At 32.1% G+C, this 20,512-nt stretch overlaps 3 protein-coding genes across 6 annotated transcripts; all 3 read left to right on the top strand.

The window, feature by feature from the left end:
- The first annotated feature begins 587 nt into the window (after positions 1-587).
- PUX5 (serine/threonine protein phosphatase 2A 55 kDa regulatory subunit B prime gamma) lies at positions 588-3,254 on the top strand. Its single transcript, XM_028082695.2, has 4 exons — positions 588-1,099; positions 1,215-1,500; positions 2,558-2,653; positions 2,756-3,254. The coding sequence occupies exons 1-4, from the start codon at positions 627-629 to the stop codon at positions 3,137-3,139; spliced, it is 1,239 nt and encodes a 412-aa protein (XP_027938496.2). The 5' UTR covers positions 588-626; the 3' UTR covers positions 3,140-3,254.
- A 6,995-nt stretch (positions 3,255-10,249) lies between these two features.
- On the top strand, positions 10,250-14,760 carry LOC114193874 (homeobox protein knotted-1-like LET6). Of its 2 annotated transcripts, XM_028083841.2 has the most exons (5): positions 10,250-10,859; positions 11,029-11,294; positions 11,522-11,774; positions 13,664-13,893; positions 14,265-14,760. In XM_028083841.2, exons 2-5 carry the CDS (start codon positions 11,064-11,066, stop codon positions 14,460-14,462), a joined length of 912 nt encoding a protein of 303 aa, XP_027939642.1. In that variant the 5' UTR covers positions 10,250-10,859; positions 11,029-11,063; the 3' UTR covers positions 14,463-14,760. The 2 variants fall into 2 exon arrangements, with proteins under 2 accessions (XP_027939642.1, XP_027939641.1); XM_028083840.2 differs by lacking the exon at positions 10,250-10,859 and having other exon boundaries at positions 10,948-11,294.
- Positions 14,761-18,878: 4,118 nt separating this feature from the next.
- Positions 18,879-20,505, top strand: LOC114194515 (ribosomal protein L30 family protein). Of its 3 annotated transcripts, XM_028084790.2 has the most exons (4): positions 18,879-19,155; positions 19,517-19,618; positions 19,836-20,035; positions 20,128-20,505. In XM_028084790.2, exons 3-4 carry the CDS (start codon positions 19,844-19,846, stop codon positions 20,257-20,259), a joined length of 324 nt encoding a protein of 107 aa, XP_027940591.2. In that variant the 5' UTR covers positions 18,879-19,155; positions 19,517-19,618; positions 19,836-19,843; the 3' UTR covers positions 20,260-20,505. The 3 variants fall into 3 exon arrangements, with proteins under 3 accessions (XP_027940591.2, XP_027940590.2, XP_027940593.2); XM_028084789.2 differs by lacking the exon at positions 19,517-19,618 and having other exon boundaries at positions 18,909-19,155; XM_028084792.2 differs by lacking the exon at positions 19,517-19,618 and having other exon boundaries at positions 18,914-19,150.
- Positions 20,506-20,512: the final 7 nt, after the last annotated feature.

The raw sequence follows: 20,512 nt of genomic DNA, 5'->3' as shown, positions 1-20,512 counted from the left end.
AAAATAGAAATTTATAATATCCTTTATATATAAGTATAGATTTAAAATTGATACAAAAATTAAATCTAACAGAATTGTTACTTAAAAAGTGCACTTAAATTTTTTTTAATTTAACATTCACATCAGTGATTTAATAACATAAATTCAGTTGAAAAAAATAAATTTATAAATACTTTATAAACCATATAAATTTATTAAAAACTTAATTAAAAATTCTTAAATTTATTATAACCTAAACCATAATTAAAATCACGTTTAAGCCTTAAAAAATATTAATTTTTAGAAATTTGACCTGTTATTTTAAAATATTATAAATTTTAGAAAAAATATTTGTATAGAAAATATCTTTTCATTGCGAAACAAAGTGGTTGAAATCCTTCCACATACTCCCCAAAATATACTCTAACAATAGATTTTGTTACAAAATAAACTGTGTTATTTTTTCTAAAAAAATCTGTCTGGGTTGAGTTCCCAACAGTTCACGCAAGAGATAAAGCAAAAAAGGGTAGAAACGGTGTCGTATGAATGATTGGGAATTTGTGGGCAAGTACGGTAGTGTGCGTGTATATATATTCAATGTGGGACATTGTGAGAAAGAAGAAGGCACTGAAAGAAGAGAGAAAACAATGGAAGGTGAGAAAGAGAATCCGGATGGTAACGCCGCAGCAATGGTACACTCTTTCTGTGAAATCACTTCTTCTTCCAAAGAAGAAGCACTGTTCTTTCTCGAAAGCCATAATTTTGACCTAGATGCCGCTGTTTCTACCTTTCTTGATAATGCCCATAACCCTATAACCCTTCCCCAAAACGACGACGTTGTTCCAAACCCCAACCCCAACGCAGGTGCCTCTTCCCCTCCATCCGATTCTCATTCTCCGGATTTTTACCCCTCGCGCTCACCATCGCATTCCCCGACTCCGTCACCGTCGCGCGCGCCCTACGAGCTCCGATCGCGCAGGTCTCTGGGCAAGAAACCATCTTCCAGCCGCCAAGGCAAAATTCGAACCCTAGGTGATCTCAAACACTCCTCCCGTGACTCTGATTCCGATTCCGATCCAGATTTCCAACCTGACGAGTACTACACTGGCGGGGAAAATAGGTATTTAAAACAATTGTTTATTTTATTGTTTGAAATTGTGAAATATTGAGAGAGTGTGATCTAATGTAACATTTGCATTGGAATTTTGAATTTTGAATTTTGATGTTATTTTCAGTGGGATGCTTGTTCGAGATCCTTCCAGAGGGAACAACAGTGTGGATGATATTTTCCAACATGCTCGGGATGTTGCTGTTGATCCGCCTCCTGAGAACCCTCGAAATTCTTCGAGAAGTTTCAGTGGCGCGGCGAGGTTGCTTTCTGGTGAGACTGTTCCGTCTGTTTCTCAGCCTCAGCGTTTAGAGGAAGTCACCCACACTGTCACATTTTGGAGGAATGGATTCTCTGTCAATGATGGACCTTTGAGGAGGCTGGATGATCCACAAAATGCGCCATTTCTCGAGGTAAATGATCCACAAAAAACTTTTCTTTCATAGTCTTTTATCCATGTCTTCTATATTAATAAGAACGTCTTCAAAGGGTGCATGTACGTTTCGGTAAATGGTTTAACTAAGTGCTTATGGAAAGTGTTCACTGAGTGATTATAAGTTGTAGTCTCTTTTTATAGTCTGTTCTGAAAAGGTTACTGAAATAAGTTATGTTAAAAATGCACCTTGTCGTCATCGTGTCAGCTTAGTTTTTGTAAGTTTTTTTTTTCTTACTGGTACTGTATTTGGATAAAACTCTTCATTAGCATTTACAAGAAAATTAAATGAAAATGGTGAAACGAATTAAGGTTTTTTCTTAAGTTAGAAATATCCTATGCAGTTAGATTTCATAGAAGTTCGTTTAAATTTTCTGGTGCATAAAGCAGTGTTATTAAATAGCCGCTGTATCGGTACTATATTACTGTTACATTGCAGAGCTTATCGGATCTGCAATTTCATTTGCTGTTGTGGCTGCTACGATTGTTGTTGTTATGGCATGTGTTCTGCATTTTGCACCTACCTCTCATCTCTATCGATTATATATTCAATTGAAAATCGGAATTAGTATTTTTCCAAAAGAACTTTTTATTGTCATTTACTTAATACTGAATTATATATTCGTAATTGATATATCATATAGTTCAACAGCTATGCAACTTCTGCTATTTGCCTGCAACATTATCCACTATATGATATAATGGATTATTGGCTTTCCACCATTTTGCCTGCAGCACTTGTTTGCTCTACGTTATACAGAATTGTTTGTTTTCCATAATTTTTCATAGTCCACATTTGTTAATATTGCATAAGTTTATTTTAGGTTATAAAAGAAGAATTCAATTAATTTCACTTTCTTGTTTTTCTTTACTTGTATATAAAGAAGTTTATCCAAATAGAATCTCAGTCAATAGCTTAGGACATAAATGAGCTTCAATTCGTGGCTCTTTTTGTTGTGACTGCTTTCACAACTTGCAACTTGTGAAAGTTATCGTTGTCTTCTCATTGAATAATAATTTTTTTCACCTCAATACAGAGCATAAAGAAGTCTGTGTGTCCCAAAGAGCTTGAACCAGCCGATCGGAGAACTGCTGTCCACGTCAACCTCACAAGGCGCGATGAAGACTATCCAGTACGCCCTTTTCTATTTATTTTCTTTGGAGTTGGATTTGTTCGCTATCCTATATATGGTTTTTACCTTTCTTTTTTCCCTTTTGTCAATGTTTATGTGCAGGAACCGGTGAAGCCACGCCATCTTCCTTTCCAGGGTGTTGGAAGAACCTTAGGTGGCCCCAGCTCCAGCAGTGATGAAGCTACTCAAACAACTGGTGCTTCACCAACTACTGCTCCACTGCCAACATTGGGGTTAGTTGTAGACGAGTCACAGCCAGTAACATCAATCCAGCTGAGGTTAGCCGATGGCACACGCATGGTTTCTCGCTTCAATCACCACCATACAATCAGAGATGTTCGTGCATTCATTGATGCATCAAGACCTGGGGGAGTCAGAAGTTACCAACTGCAAGCAATGGGGTTTCCTCCTAAACAACTCACTGATTGGGACCAGTCTATAGAACAAGCTGGGATAGCCAATTCAGTTGTAATCCAGAAGTTGTAGGTTCTTTACCAAATTTCTATTTCCAGTGGACTTGAAATTATTATTCTTATGTTTAAACATTGATTGATCTACGTATATTCTATTAGTGAATTTGATAAAATGTTCATTGATAGCATACTCCACTCCAAATTTGCTTTTACAAGATAATCATTGTTCGGTCACATTCACCTCGTAACTTTAATTTCTGATTACAAATCCTATACTTTTCTAGAGTTGAATTTTATGCACAAATTGTATATTTGTGAACTAAGGCCATTACTACATAATAGTTATAATCATGTCATGGCTGTTCTTGGTGGAATTTTGTACTGGGTAAATGGTAAATGTACTTGTGTTTCTTTTATGTTGATTTTCTTATAAACACTTATTGCTTTTGCGTACTTTGTGACGAGCAATTATTGTACTTAGTACTCATATTTTCTATATAGGGTTCCTAGTGAGAGTTTCTTTTTTATGTTTGTTGGGTCTATGTTTGATAATTTATATATAGGATTCCTCAAGGAGACAAAGGTTGGCTTACTGGAGTGCGAGATGTTTTACCTGCGAAGGAAAACAGCAATTGATTTTCAAACGTATTCGTGAAAGGTGGAAAACAGCCAGAAAGTAAAAATTAACTTACAGAGAAGGTGAGTGTGAGGGATAGTGATATGTGAACAGTTAAATTATAGGCCCAGAAACAGATCTGCCCTAGCTACTACTTGCGTTTGATAAAACAAAAAAGTTAAATCAGTTCCTTAATATGGTGCCAACATTTTTTGAGCTACCTAGTACTTGCATCACTATTTCCTTACTTCCTAATCTCATGCCATCAAATGAAAGAATTTATTGGCTCTATCAAAATCTGTGTCCAATTAAGATCCTAATTTTTATACTCTGTTCATTGTGCGACAGTGTATTATCATAGTTAATAGTGTAAATAGTTCTTAAACAGTGCTGCCAAGGAGGGTACCTGCATAGGAAAAAGTTGTTAGATGAATTTGAAGAAGACAACAGAGAAGGAGGAATGAAAAAGACAATACAAAGGCTTTGAAGTAGAAACCATGAGATGGTTGGTGAAGACAAAATGTTCTCACAACGCAGCAACTTCAATCGCTTCTAATGTTTCCACGATGACCAACTTTACTATTTCAGTCCTATTTCATGATATTTTAGGGTAAATTAACATTATACATTGCGTAACTAGGAATTGAGTAATGGTTTTTCATGTCATATTAACTTTCACTTACTTTCTTCTGTATTCATAGCCTCATCCAATGATTAGCTGCAAATTTATTGGCGCTGTTTTTCATACCAAACTGTTCCTTCCTCCACTTCGTATCTTTATTGCACTCTATTTTACTTTATTTTGTCAAACAGCTTTTTTCTTGGCATACTTCAACTATTACTAAAAATTGTTTTTCAAAACCGGTTTTTATAAATTTATTATGTATGTATGTATGTATATTGATAATACAAATACCTTTTACAGTATCATGTGTGATAAATTTATCTTATAAAAAATTTTCATAGAAATTATATCTATCATTTTTATGAAGGGTAAACAAAAAATAAACCGATATTATCTAATAAAAAAATTAGTATTAAGCATGTATACATACATATTCATATAATGCTTTAAATAATTATACTTATAACATAATAAATCAAATTATTACACTTAGTAACTAATAGTTTTAATACAAATTATCGATGCAGAAATTTAATATAATGTTAAAAAAATATAAAATTGGTTCTGTAAAAAAAATCAAAACTATAGTATATATATATATATATATATATATATATATATATATATATATATATATATATATATATATATATATATATATATATACACACACACACACAACATTTTTAGACACTAATTTCACATATTTGTTTCTTAAACCTTTAAAAGAGAATATAAATAAATTAATAATACGTTTTTTATAACTTTTTTTCTTTTTTAAACGGTCAACTAATTAGAAACTATAATAAATTCAGACACACAAAAAAGAGTTTAAAAATAAAAGAAATTATGTAAAGGTTGGATTTAGTAATTGGTAAATATAAATTATTGTTTAATAAATTAATAAGATAAATATAAGAAAACTAAGGTAAACACTTTAATATTTTAGTATTCTTGTAGTAAGAAGCAAAACAATGATGCGTTTAAATAGTAGTTAGGGGGTCCCAATAGCAATGTTTGTGAAGGTCCAAGGTTGAAGTTGAAGAGAACCCATAAAACGCATAAGCAGCTTTTGTTTTTATCTCTGAAAAGTGATTCGCAAAATCAGATCAAACCAAAAGCCCCACAAACAGATGTTGGGAAAAGTGACAACAAATAACGACACGATTAAAAGTATATATATGAAGATGTTTAGTTAACAATTGATAACTTTTTATTTATCTTACTTTTAATTTAGTGAGTTTCCAAATTATGAATCATACTAAAGTGTGTGAGATTAACAAGGTAAGGTTATTCTTCTTTATAACATTCTTAGATGTCAATTAATTAATCATAAGTTATTCACAAATTATAATTTTAAATAAATAGTGTGTGAAAAAAATTACACACACGTGTATATATATAGAGAGGTATCAAAATCTCCCCTATTCAAATAAAGTTGATTTTTGTAAAGAATATTCATAATTTATAAAAACAAAAAAGCTTAAAAGGATAAAATAGATGAACTTGATATACTCAGAAGAATAATGGTATTTGAAAAAAAAATGCTTAAATGATAATTAGTTGTTATTTACAGAAGTATAGTATGTATGAGATAGAAGAGTTGTGAAAGATAATAATATTCGCATGTCACAATTTTCCAAATCTTATTCTTTGGTATTGATTTTTAAGAATTTAAAATCAAGGTAATCCTTTATACTCATAACAACTATTTATTGCACAATTCAATTCAAGCTAATAAAGTAAGTACTAATAAACCCTAATAAACTATCTACTAATTATATTATTTTGTTAACATTTTTTTTTATTATCAGAAACTATCAGCTGTCCAATAGAATACTATTTTTTCATTTGATAAGTATCAGAATAAGAATATATATATATATATATATATATATATATATATATATATATATATATATAATATTTGAGTTTTATTTTTACAATTTTAAGACTAAAGAATCCAACTTAATTAAACGATATATCCCTCGTACCAACACATTAATCTTTCGTTAACATTTTATTTTGAGCCTTTCGTAACCTTTTTTAATATTAAGAAAATAATTTTTTTATTATAACTCCACTAAGAGCCATCTTATATATATATATATATATATATAAGTTTAAAGAATATTCTACCTAGTGATCTATTTAGATTTTTTTTCATGTGGATATAAGTTTTAACAATTTATATTTATGTTAAAATGGAGATTTTTATTGAATAAACAATGGATTTTGTTTTTTGAAAGACATTGTTTTAATTTATATTAACATATGCTCTATTCTACATTAAATTCTGGAATATCATAATATTCCCACATAGACATAGAACAATCTTGCATATCATAATCTATTCGGGAAAAAAGATGTTGAAATATTTGTCAAGGCTTAATATGATGAAATTTGTGAATGATAAGGTTGAAGTGGAAGAAAGCACTTTATGTGTATTAGTAACAGTAAGGTGAAAAGCACTTATGAAACGTAAAAGGATATCCAATCTAATCCATGTAAGAGTTGGAAGGGAATTATAGAATCAGATTTGTTGGGAGAAGTTGACATGATTATTATATTTTGTAGATAAATTCACCTTTCATTCTGTCTCATTCTGTGGACCACATGCCATTGCATTGTTGGTTCAAGTTATTATCAAACTAAATTTCATTATCATCCTACACATAACATAATCAACTCAATACTAACACTCTTTTCTTTTTGTTTTTTTATGTGCAAGTGGAATAAGAGTAAAGATTTTTTTTTTTAAATGACTCTTTTTCACGTTTAATATAGGATTGAAATACCAAGGGAAATTTCAAAATATTAAAATTTTAATTACTAAATATATTAAAAAATCTACATACTACAGTAAATACTTTTAAACAATGTTATATACACTTACAACCAACAAATCATATACGTATAACTACTATCACTTGAAACATCTCACCAATACATAAACTAGATAAACTTTGAAAAGATGTAACCCTTTACTCAAAAGGTCTAAATTGTGCACATTTAGTCATTTTAACTAAATTTTATTAATTTATTAACGTTTGTAAGTTAATATTAAAGTAGAAATGTATTAAACGGTGTTCAACCCTCCAAAACCAGTTTACCACACTAACTCCAAAAGAAATGTTAGGATAAATTACTGTAAGATAATTCAATCTTCCAACTAATATTTATACTGTTCGGGGTATGACATAGGTTTTTCCTAATTTGGTAGAAGTTTAGTATTAGGATCCATTGGTGTGTGAACAAATTTTGAATTCATCAATCCAATTTCTTCCAAAATATTCAATGCATACTTTATTTGAAATAACAATACCATCGTTGTTGGACTTTGCCACCTCAATACACAAAAAATATCTCAGTCTTCTAAGATCTTTGGTCTGAAAATGATCACAAAGATATTATTTCATTTGGAAACTCTCATGATATCAAAGCTATTGTTAGATCCTATCCTGGTGAGATTAATTAGACATATCGTTTCGTCCGCTATCAGACAACTCATTAATGTTTAGTTCCACTTTTGAGATGAATATATCTTGATGTGAAAAAGTGTTGGAAGTTCCACATCAACTATAAATAGGTCAATTTAAAGTATGTAAATAGATATGACGTTTAAAGTATACAAAAACTTAATAAAATTTAGTTAAAAAATTTAAGTTCAAATATTTTTTAAATTAAGAGATTGAATTGAGCCAAAACTTTAGAAAAAGATAATATTAATTTTCACTAAAATTAAAAGATTAAAAACATATATTTAACTCATTTTACTAGTTATGGGTACTCTTTTGGTCAGAATATTAATTTTGTTATTTTTATTAATAAATTTTCAAAGCAATAAAGTACATGTTAGAGATAGAGAGCCACTTCTCGGTACTATAAGCTATTTCTGGAGAGAAAATATAGTAATCCAAGTACGTATTCTAGAGAAAACTTAGTTGTTTGTTAAGTACATTCTCTCTTCTTGTCAAAATAACTTATCAAATTAATATTTACTTGATCAGGTCTCATGCGGAAGCATCTCATATAGAATATAAGAGACGAAGAAAATGCGATTACATAGATTATAAAAGAACGAGGTGCAATAAAAAAGATAAAGAATTGACAAAAAAATATATCTTAAAAAGACTTTCTATATTCTTTGTAGTTTTAAAAGGATATAAAATGTACTTTCTTTGCTGAATAAGACTAAAACCGACACACAAAAAAAAGGTTTTTAACTGAGTTCAAATGAAAACCAACATTAAGAAAAATCTTATCATATTTACAAATTATTAGCACTTGACTTATCAACAAAATGAATGAGAAGTAATCATTAAATCTTATTTTCTTTGCCAAGATAAAACCAGTGGTTTTATAATTTAACTATATATTGGATAAGGAAGAAAGAAATATGCGAGATTTGCAATGAATGAAGATTGAGAAAATGTAATTATTTTAAAAAATTAAACAGAGTAAAAATATGAGATTGGTTTCTCATATGTTTTGGCGAGAAATAAAAAAAGTAATTTATACTTTTCTCTCTCCTTTTATTTTTTCTTCTATAAACAGACACCTATTCACGTATTGTTCTCTTTTGTAATATTTTAATTGCAACAAACAATCTAGAATATAATTCATAGTTTCATGAACTCTTTATTTCTTTTACAATTATCCAAAAATTATTTTTTCAAAAAGTTTACAATATAAATTCTTACGCAATACACATTAATCAATTAATTCACACAAAAAATTTCTCGCAACGGTAACTTTCAATACTTACGTATATATTCAAATTCACCCACCATTAATAAAAATATTTCATTAACAATTAAATTAATTTTAGTAACACAATTTCTCAGTCACTATAATCAATTTTAATCGGTTATTAACGAAGTATTCTTTTGTAATGCGGAATCTGAAGAGAAAACGCTAACCTTATCTGTGTTCTCACAGCAAAAACACAGTAAAATTTTGTATACTGTTAACTGATAAAAATGATGTTCAGTACATGTTCCAGCAATTAAAAGTCATCATATTTGATATATAAACAAAGTGTGAAATGGAGATTAGTAAGGTATATTTGGGTTTTGCGTGATAAGTATGGAGATGATGGAAAAGAAAATGGCATGCATAACACAAAATGTCAAATTGTGAATGATTGGTGTAGGGTAAGGTGAGAAACGCAATAGTGAAAAACTGAAAGGAAGGGACGAAGGGAGTGTCCCACAAAGAGGGCAACATCTTATGTAACATGGCCTTCTTTTGCTATGTCTACCTCTTCCAACCCACTTTTCTCCCTCCATCTTTGATTAGATTGACATGACCCCTCTGACATAGCTCTGTCTCTGCATGGATTCCAATTTACAAAACGCTGTCGTCTTCCTCTCATTTTCCCACCCTCCTCCTATTCCTAGTGGCTAGCTAATATATACCAATTCCATCATGCTAAAGCAAAAGTGGTGTTTCTCTGTGTGTATGTATGTGTTGTATCATTGTATCCTCTCTGTGTGTGAGAGTTTGAGTGTGTGTGTGTGTGTGTGAGAGAGATTAATACATAGATAAAAAAGATCCAATATCTTCCCAAAGGAATATCACATGGGTGATAGATGTCCATGGAATGGACGGTTGATGTTTGATTCCTTTCAATCACACCCACCACCTCTCTAACCCTAATATTGTTATTATAATATTATTTTCATTACCAACGCCAACAGGTTAAGTTTTGTTAGGGTTCCAATCAAGCAATCTCGCCAAAAATGTGCACATCTCAATCTACATAGTACTCATTAAAAGCTTCTAAGATGCTAACAGATTAATCCTTTTTCATATCTATGTAAATCTGGCAATCTTTTCAAGAATATTTTAATACTTAAGCATGTTAAAAATGAAGAAGATATATAAGTTAATTAAGAGACATATAGCATATAAGTACGTACTTAGTACTACTAATTTGATTTGATTAGCGGGTGATGGATGATGCATTTAATTTTCTGTGAATGAGTGGAGAAGCACTTTTTCTCTCTCCTCCGTTCCATGATGTGAGTGAGAGATAGCCAACAATATAGTACGCATGAACAGTGGTATTGCATAGACCTAAGAGGGTGAGTTTCACACAGAGATACATCTTTCATTGGGAAGGAAAACTCTGAGTTAAGTTGCAGAGACACACGTTAACCCTGTGTGTAGCCTCTGTGTCTCCACCTGCATTTAACACACAGCACTGGTAGTGTTTGAGTTTATGTGTGTGAGATAGAGAGAGAAAGAATGAGATTAAGAAGCAACACTGTTGATGCACAGAAGGAGGAAGGTAGACTACACATTCCCAAGGGAGGACTCTGAATCTGAATCTGATTCCACTACCTTTTACAGGCTATAGAGCCAAGAGCCCAAAAATCCCTATTGTTCTGACTGACTATCCATTTGGGTTCTTTGGAGTTTTCTACAAAAAAAGACTCAGATTTTTTAGCTTCATTTCCGGGAGTACTCTCTGGACAATTATATGCAGTGCTCTTTTTGAGAAAACAGTAAGGTGGGGACTAGGAACAACTGATCCAAGCCAAAGAGGTAGAGCTAGATATACAGCTAGTGGTATTACTGTTAATATTACATACTATGTAAATTAAAATAAATGCATTATATATGTGCCATGTGATTGGTTCTACAAAGAGAGAAACGAAAACAGCTCTTCCTTCCTTTCAAGGGTTTAACACACCTTACTTTGTAACTATGATAGGGTTTGGAGGGAACAGTTGCAGTGAGCTTTCTGAGATGGACATGATGAACATGGAAACTAATAGGAAGTTTCTTTCTCTGCCTCTTACTAACAATTCTGGTGCTCAAATGCGCACCGATAGAAGACTACCTGTCGCTACCAACAGCATCCCTCAGGATCATCACTACACCCACCACAACCCCACCGACACTTGCAGTGTGAGGGATAAAATCATGGCACATCCTCTTTTTCCTCGTCTCTTGTCGTCTTACCTCAATTGCCTAAAGGTGATGGATTCTAAATTGTTCTTACTCGCTACAATATTCACACAACTACACACATCTTTCCCTTTCTTCCCAACACAAGTTGTCCATATATATATGGATACGATCATGCACTCTTCAACACGGGTTTTATGAGGATCCAAACCTTCTGTTGTGGTTTTTCATTTCGAGATTCTTCTTTTTATTTTCATGTGTTGCTTGTTTTGATGGCATGAGTGGAGTGCTTACAGGTTGGAGCACCTCCTGAAATGGTGGCTAGCTTGGAGGAGTCATGTGCCAAATGTGAATCCATCAATGCATCATCAGGAAGGACAGGAAGTGGTTCCATAGGTGAAGATCCAGCCCTGGACCAGTTCATGGAGGCCTACTGTGAGATGCTCATTAAGTATGAGCAAGAGCTTACGAAACCCTTTAAAGAAGCCATGCTTTTTTTCTCAAGAATTGAGTGTCAGCTCAAAGCCCTAGCAGTTTCATCAGATTTTGGTGATTACCTTAATTCATTATCTGTTCCTACAAATCTGTCAGTACTGTAGAGCAATTGTGGACGTTTTCTTTGTTGTGGAAGTGGGTGCTGGTGAGCTACCCAGATAGCGTGTCAGAGTGAGAGAAGATAATTACTTTCTTTTCCATCTTTTCTTAGTACTCGTGTACTACTTATAAGGGCGTGAGGGTCTTGATTGTTGGAGTTGGAACCCAACCTTATTGGTATAGTTTTATGCTTCACCTTCCTATCAAATTATCGAATTGTCATAGTCTTTCAAGAAGTATATGGTTAGCTTCTACGGGACCACAACACCTCATCCTTGTACCCAGAAAACCATGCTTGTGTGGCCTGTGCAGAAAAAAAGGAGGAAAATGAATGATTTTAAAGAAGCCACGGATCTTTGTTTTTCTATGAAATGACTAGAAATCAAATCTGTGGACAGGTTTTAGTCAGAGTCTATATTAGTAGTGATGAATCGTGGTTTAACTTGCTATCCTTAGACTAGTGTTAGTTTTGTGTGTCGCAGAATCTTTAAACCCAGAACTAGTTACTGCTCATAATTCTGATCTTCCCCAGCCATGTCTTTCTATGTTTAGTGTTGGTATTAAATATCAATATTAGTTGGTTGGGTAATTAAAACCACTCAGATGATGGTGCAAGTATATTACCAAAAAAAAGAAAGGAAAACCACACCTGCGTCTACTAGATAAATGTTTTTTCAGTAAGAGTGATGTGATACCAAAAATTATTCTTTTATCATGTATTATCTTGTGAATTAGATGAAAAGAGTTAGTCAAATGACCTTTCTAATCACAAATAGTGATTAATTAAAAAAGAACTTGAGTAAAAACCTTTTACAGTATTTTTAAGATTGTTATGAACAATGGGTCCAAGGTGTTTGAATTAGGTCAAAAAGTTTGAAAACGATTATGAGACTTTGTTTTATTATTCTAATGATGAAAAGTTTATTCGAAACCCCAATGCTGCTTAATTAAGTGACCCATTGATTGATAATCTTGATGGGTTTCAGGTTTTCTTTTTTTAAAGGGATTTTTCTTTTTGGTTCGTGTGGCCTTAGTGTTCCTCATTATTTCACACATACGCAGTGAGTTGTCACCTCTTCTTTCTTCTGATTAATTCCTCTCCTCATTTAGATGCATAGCTCTCTCTTTCAAAGTCCCTTTAAGAACTTAGTAGAAAAAGGAAACTCCTTGTCTTATCTTCTGTGGCCATGTTTTTTTGTCAATTAATTTGTTCCTTCTGTAGATTAATTCTAAAAAAACCAGTGCAAACATTAAGCTTTCATGATTGTTTTGTTATTTCCCTCTTTGGTATGATATATAGTGGTGATTGAAAGGGTTACATATTTAGTTATTGGTGAACCATATTTCTTATATATTATTAACTTGTTTGAGTAAAGGTTATGTACTTTGAATGACCTTCTATGATATGCAGTTAACTGTATGCATGGTGAGAGCATTAAGCACTGATCAAAAGCTTTTGTTTTCTATGAAAGCTTCTCTATTTAGTAATATAATTAATGTGCAGTAAAGGAAATATTGTTAATCAAACTTAGTTTTGAGCATGTTTTTATCACTTCTTAGGTAAAAGATATAGGTTTGTTTAGCTTATATATGTTAAACTTATTTTATCCTCCTATAGTGTTGTTCTACTATTGCTCTTAATACTTTCATAAATGAATAACTAATATATTTATTGTCCAAGATATATAAAATGAAATCATTCACTATTTTTTTTCTTAGAAGAAGATTTAGAATGTTTTGATATATTATTTTTACATATCAGTATTTCGTGATGGATCATTTTCTTGCATGAACTATTTTTCCTGATAGTTCTTAACTTTTCTTCCATTTTTGTTAAAATTAAGGTCAAAGTGAATCATCATCACAGAACGAGGTTGATGTGCATGAAAACAACCTAGACACTCAAGCTGAAGATCGGGAACTGAAAGTTCAGCTTCTGCGCAAGTATAGTGGATATCTTGGGAGCCTGAAGAAGGAATTTTTGAAGAAGAAAAAGAATGGAAAGTTGCCAAAGGAAGCTCGACAGCAACTGCTTGATTGGTGGAACCGCCATTACAAGTGGCCCTACCCTTCGGTAACTAGCCTCTACATCCTTTACAAATTATACACCAGAAAACACTATTTTAATCAAACTCTTAATTATTGATCGAAAATCACAAATTATCAATCATTTATGGTTTTGTATGTTTCAACAATGTTTTATCTATAGTACAAAGTTCAAGTGTGTTAGACAGAATAACACTCCTTTCTGTACTATGCATTTACAGTGTTTTAGAACTTATGTTGATAACGCAGACACAAATTTTGATGGTGGTGTTAAGTAGAAAACAACATAAACCTGAATGTTGAAACCTTAAATTGTTATGTTGATAAGGTTTATTTACCATTACATATATTCATGAGTAATGTTATGGTAATGGTGAATATGATGGGATTTATATGTAGGAATCTCAAAAGCAGGCACTGGCAGAATCCACAGGCCTAGATTTGAAACAGATCAACAACTGGTTCATCAATCAGAGAAAACGTCATTGGAAGCCTTCTGAAGATATGCAGTTTGCAGTGATGGATGCAACTAACTACTACATGGAAAATGTTATGTGCAAGCCATTTCCAATGGATGGCATGCCCATGCTTCTTTAACACAATCAATCCTCTACTATATAATATCCAATAGCTGAGCCAAAAACCCTATCTATTTTTAAGTTGTTTTTTAGGTCTCTCTCGAAGTTGGTATCATATATGTCATCGATGCGTGTTTTACCTTAATTAAATTGTAGAAAGCAGAACGAAAAATCTAAGTCATTACTGAACTGCAAGCTTTGTAAGTGTGCATGAATCTAACTTTGTGCTCTATTAATCTACACTGTCTGTGCAGATCACTAGAGATTTCTCTCTCTGTGTTATTTCCTAATTTAATGAAAAGTATATTTTGTTTTCATACGTGTGCATGTACATTAAAGAAATCAAAAGGCTCTTTATCATGAAGCACATGTCTTGTATGTTATTTTTTAACAGCATATTGTCTTGTGTGTGTGTGTTTATGTTTGTGTTGGATATGTTGTGGCTGTAACAAGCTGGTATGTGGGTCCTGATCTCTTGGTGATGCCTCTTGCAACTGAGGTTTGTCATCCTTGATTTGATGATTGAGTTTGGTTGTTGCTTGCAATAAGGAGAAAGATATTTGGACACTCAACATATGTCTACACCTAAAGAGAAATAGAATGGATATATTTACATTTAATATGATCTGTCATCAGTCAAGCAATATGTGACCCTGTCACATGTTTGTGTTCTTACCATTGTTATTATGTAGGAGTTTCACATGTTGTGTTTATGATTCATTCACATTTTGGAAGAAGTAGCAAAATAACTCATCGAGATTCAAATTTTGGAGCAGTTTAGTTTAGTGTGTGTATGTGTGTGGGGTACGAGTTTATGCTCATAATATTACTGCCTTAAGTAAAACTTGAGAACTCTGCAAAATAATATGAACGGAAGTTTGGTATATTTTACAAAAGTATACAAATTCTATTGATTAAGAAGTTATTTTAGCTAGGTATTCAGGTAAAACATGTTTTTTTTTTTTTAATTTTGAAATAATGCTCAATTTCTTCATTTAACATTGAGTTAATGGAATGGTTAAACTCTATATGAAAATTAATAATTAAGTTATCTTTAATCGATTAACTAAATGTGTTTATTTATTTATTTTAAATCAAGAGTTCTAAATGTTTAATTTTTACCCTTTATTTTTTATATTTTTACACTAACGACATATTTATGTAAAAAGTATTTAGCTAACATAAGCATACACATAGTTTTAGAAAAGAACAATATTTCGGTGGTTCTCTTAAACCCCTTCATTTATTCTCAACACAATTTTTCTTCAGGCTATTGTGCAAATAGCATGGTTTACACTTTGTTCATTTCTTTAGCATACAAGGAATGTGTTTTCCCAAAAGCAGTTTTATACATATAGGGAATATATGCACTTGATTGATAGAGTAGAAACGCCGATCTGAATATGTAAATGACGATTTGGAAACTTATTTCTTAATCGTGTCCAAACATTCGGTTGTATCATACTAAAAATCTTCTTATGCCTCCATATATTTCAAATTGCAACTGTCCACGTACACTTTCATGTTGAGTTATCGTTGTTATTTACTTTCATTAGACCAAATTGTTGGTAGTTGTCGCATCCCAATTTTTACAGTTTAAAAAAAAATAATAAAGTAGGATTGTTTTACTGTAGTAATCAAAACAAAATATTTAATGTATAAAGTATAACGTTTATACAAATCAACTAAAAATCAATTCTAATTTTAAGCAAAGACTAAGATTTGATTAAGTCCAGTGACTAGGACCTCCTGCTACTCCTTACGACATAACTCATTTTACTCTATTTGAGCATTAATGATTATTAGAGCATCAACATACTAACCAATAGTAAGTCCTTATGTCATTGCATACACTAAAATACCACCATATAGAACTTTTCCTTGAAATTCCTTAAACATATAACTTTGTATGCCCAAACAATATTTTATACCAATTATCATCTTATATTCGCATAATAACATTTTTATCTCAATTCATAACAATAAGGATTATAGAATCCAGTTCAAGTATACACAAAACATCAAAAGTAACCAAAACAACAAAAATAGAAAAACAGAGCAATTGACATTATACATATACATCCAAACGGTGAAAATCATTTCTCTAACTACAAACTTCAAAACAAAGATCCCACCAGTCAAAATGAAGATTCAGGTGTCAAAATTTCAGCTTAATCCTACGGTGAAGCAGGAATCTTCATTTTACCAATAAGACGCAATGCTGAAAATTGAGTAGCGCTCAGCGTTGATCGGCTCATAAAAGCCAGTGCTTAGCGCTGCCATGGTGAGGCTTAGCGCTGTATCAGATATCAGTAATCTCAAATTAAGGTTTTTGAGCAATCTGGACCTGTTTCATTACTCCAATTGGTATTCTACTATAGGCAGTGGTCAAAAATAGTTTTAAATTATAGTAGGTAGCACCAATTAGATCCATGATCCAACAACTCCATCTTTGTCAAATACCCCCAATTCAAACAATACAACCAATTTCAATTCAATCATTTAAAAGATCAACATACCACAATCACAAGCATCAATAATCATCATAGCATATAAGATACTTCACAATCATACAAGATATGACTCACTATAAAAGGTATTAGCTTCCCTTACCTAACAAAGTGACTCTGCATACCAAAACCTCTCAAAGAACATCAAAATGCATCTAAGTCCACATGATGCTCTATCTACACATAGAAACATCACAAGAACTATTAGGACCTACCATTATGATCACTGATTAACAAAGACTCATACTGATAATTAAAACGATGCATGCAAGCGAAAGATGACTCGCATGTGACAGAAAACAAAATTAGACCAAAAAGATGGTGGAAAACTAAACTTTCGTGAACGAAGAAACTGATCGGTTTAACTTGAAGAGCTCGTCGAGAGGATCCATCCTACGGTCTCGGTTCTTCAATCAAACGACCACAAAGACAAAAGTCCTAAAGAGAATGCATAAAACTCTAAAAAAGTGGTTTATAGAGAAGATGTGTTTTAAAATAATGAAACTCTTTTATACAAATTCTATTTGTAATAAAACCTTTTAATATTAAAATAATCTAATCTCGCTATTTTGAAATTATTATCACTTCTAAAATATAATTTTCTAAGATTTGAGAGAAGTTTCATTTTGTATCTTTATGAATTACAAAGGCTATGCCTACTTAGTTGTAACACATATTCCACATCTTACTTCATAATTTGCACATAAAAAAATAAACGACTTGCATTCTCCTCCCCATTCTCACACAAAGAACTTAGTGCATTGTCTACCTCAATTTCCCTTTTAGCAAGTTATCCATGATCCGTTCGAGTATCTCCAAGCAAAACGTTACGTTGATGGTGATGCTTTAAATTTCAAAAACTAATTATACAATTCATAATTTCATCTTGTATGTATTTTGCAATGTAATATAGACAAATTTTGTCGTATAAATTTCTGTTCATCTTCCTTATTAGACTTAGCAATACATTTTCTATGGTGCAGGAATATATTTTAACTAGTTTGAACTCGCTGAACTTAGGAATAATACACGTAAACGTAATAATTTATAAATATTATAATATTATACATAGCTTGTAAGTTTTCAAATCTGATAAGAGAAATTTAGAAATCTTAATTTGTCATCAACAAATTCACCTTCATACCGTTCATCAAGCATTAGTCAAATTATGGCGTGCCATCGTCAAAATTTCCACTTCTTCCATTATATCATCATAGATTTGGAAATTGTTTATCGAATTCTTAAGAAAAACGAATTATTCATATTCAACCGTTTTTATTTTTCCATCTTACTCATTTTAAACTTATTTGTTTCAGACATGGTCGGCCGAATGAAAAATTCAAGTCAAGATTTATGTCATAATTTGCAAATCATGATTATAGAACAAAAGTAATTAACTAAATTAAATCACGAATTTGATATAGAAAGATTTTTCAACACCAACAAGCATTACACACTTAACTGTCTCTGTGATGGTTAAAATTGAATAAAGACCATAAAATCTAGATAATAAATTAAGAAATTAATCCAATGAAATTTTATCTTTTAATTAATAACGGAAACATGTTTAAAAAATCAATTACTCTCGTTTCTCTTATCGAGGAGCTGTGTAACTCACAAGTAATTTAAAAAGTCTAATTCCTAAACTCAACATAAAAACTCATGATAAACACATTTATAAGAGGGAATAATGAAAAAAAAAACATATTACACATACTGTATTATATTTTATGGATATGATTAATATTAAATAAATATTTGATTATATATTAAACAATATATCTAGTGAAATATCTAGTACATACTGATATAAATTATATATAATTGCAAATATAACAAATAAAATGACAAATAAAAAATTTATTTAATATTAAAATTAAAATTTTAATTTATTAAAAAAAAAATAACATAAGCGCTCTACATTCGTTGCTGACTCATTTCTTTACCCTTTGGAAGCACCGCCGGTGTCTTGGTTTTGATTCTTCTTTCCTCACCTCCACTCCACTCGGCGAGACCCGTGAGTCGACGACGAACCTCATCCTCCTCCCCACCGCCGCCACTTCTACCTCTCGGAAGAGCTTTTCAGAGTCTGCATTCAATTCCAAGATCAAGTTCAGTCTCCAACACGAGTTTGGTGACTCCGATTTCTCCGACGCCAACAAATTCTCTGTTTGCCTCAAAACTTGGAGCGGCAGCGGTCAGGTTTCTTTTCTTCTCTCTCTTTTTCTTACATTTTGATTCTTAATCTGAAGCTATTCAATGCTTAGCATGTAGTTATTTTGTTAGTTATTTGATTAGTCCATTCCCTCTTTTTTCCACTCTATGACAATCATGTTCTTCTCTGTATCTATGATCGAGTCTCCCGTATTACATACATTGAATGCTAGTTAATAACTTGTATTTGGCGGGATGGTGTAATTCTTGGAATTTAACCTATTTGCTTATTTGCCTACAACCTATTCGATGAAATGTCTGAGCTACTGTCACTGTTTAAATATTTTATTATCATCTTCATATATGTGTGTGTGGATTTATGTGTGTGTTTGTATGTTCTCCCTTTCAGTGGAAAACGTTTTTCCGAAGGACTGATTATCTTTCCTTCACTACTTCATTTGAATATACTTTTGTTACTCTTCGGTGGTCTCTTCAATTTAATTTTTACAAGGTGAGGTTTTCTGTTCTGCTTACATAACGTAATTTCGAATGTTCAGTTGAATGAATTGTGAGAGCTTTTGATTTTTTTTTTCTCAATTTTACTGATTTTTAGTTAACTCGTCTTTATTTATTTTTGTATTATAATTGTTAAATGTGTGTATCTAGTTAGAGAATGAATGAAAGTCATATTAACTTGATTTTTTTCTTAATTCTGTTCTGGCTTCAAGCTGAAGGCATGAATGCGTTCAAGGCATACAAGGCTTGCGTGCCAATTGCTTGGAGCCCAAATCTCTACATAACTTTGGTGAGGGGTATTCCAGGGACCAGGAGGCTCCATAGGCGCACTTTGGAAGCACTTCGCCTGCGCAAATGCAATCGAACTGTCATGCGATGGAACACACCTACGGTTAGGGGGATGCTCCAACAGGTTTTAGCACAAGATCTGCCCAAATCTATTTTCTTCTTGAAATTATTTGTGCCTGTGGATACTAACTTTGCTAAACACTGTAATTAATATAGGTCAAGAGGTTGGTTGTTATTGAGACAGAGGAAATGTACAAGGCCCGCAAACAGAAGGAGGAAGCGCACCGAACTCTACGTCCTCCGCTGGTCATAAGTCATAAACCTCCCTCGCTTACTGATGCTTTATGAAGTCTACTCTGTTCTTAAGGATAATATTTTCTTGCTACTAAAACTATTCGATGCCATTGTTTAAGGCTTTCATCTCCAATGAACAATTTTTGTTTTGAAGGTATTGTCATAGTTTGAATCTATAATTTTGTAATGTTTCCTACTGATAACATTAGTCATATTCAGGCTTCTGCTCATAAAACCTGCCTAGAGTGGTTAATTTATTTATATTTTCAGTCAAGGAATAATTTACATTTCATCTCATAATTGCTTT

This window comes from Vigna unguiculata, chromosome 8 (assembly GCF_037176805.1).
Source record: "Vigna unguiculata cultivar grain cowpea cultivar isolate G323 ecotype 2 chromosome 8, ASM3717680v1, whole genome shotgun sequence".
NCBI classification, from domain to species: domain Eukaryota; kingdom Viridiplantae; phylum Streptophyta; class Magnoliopsida; order Fabales; family Fabaceae; genus Vigna; species Vigna unguiculata.
This window is presented reverse-complemented; position numbering and strand designations above follow the sequence as displayed.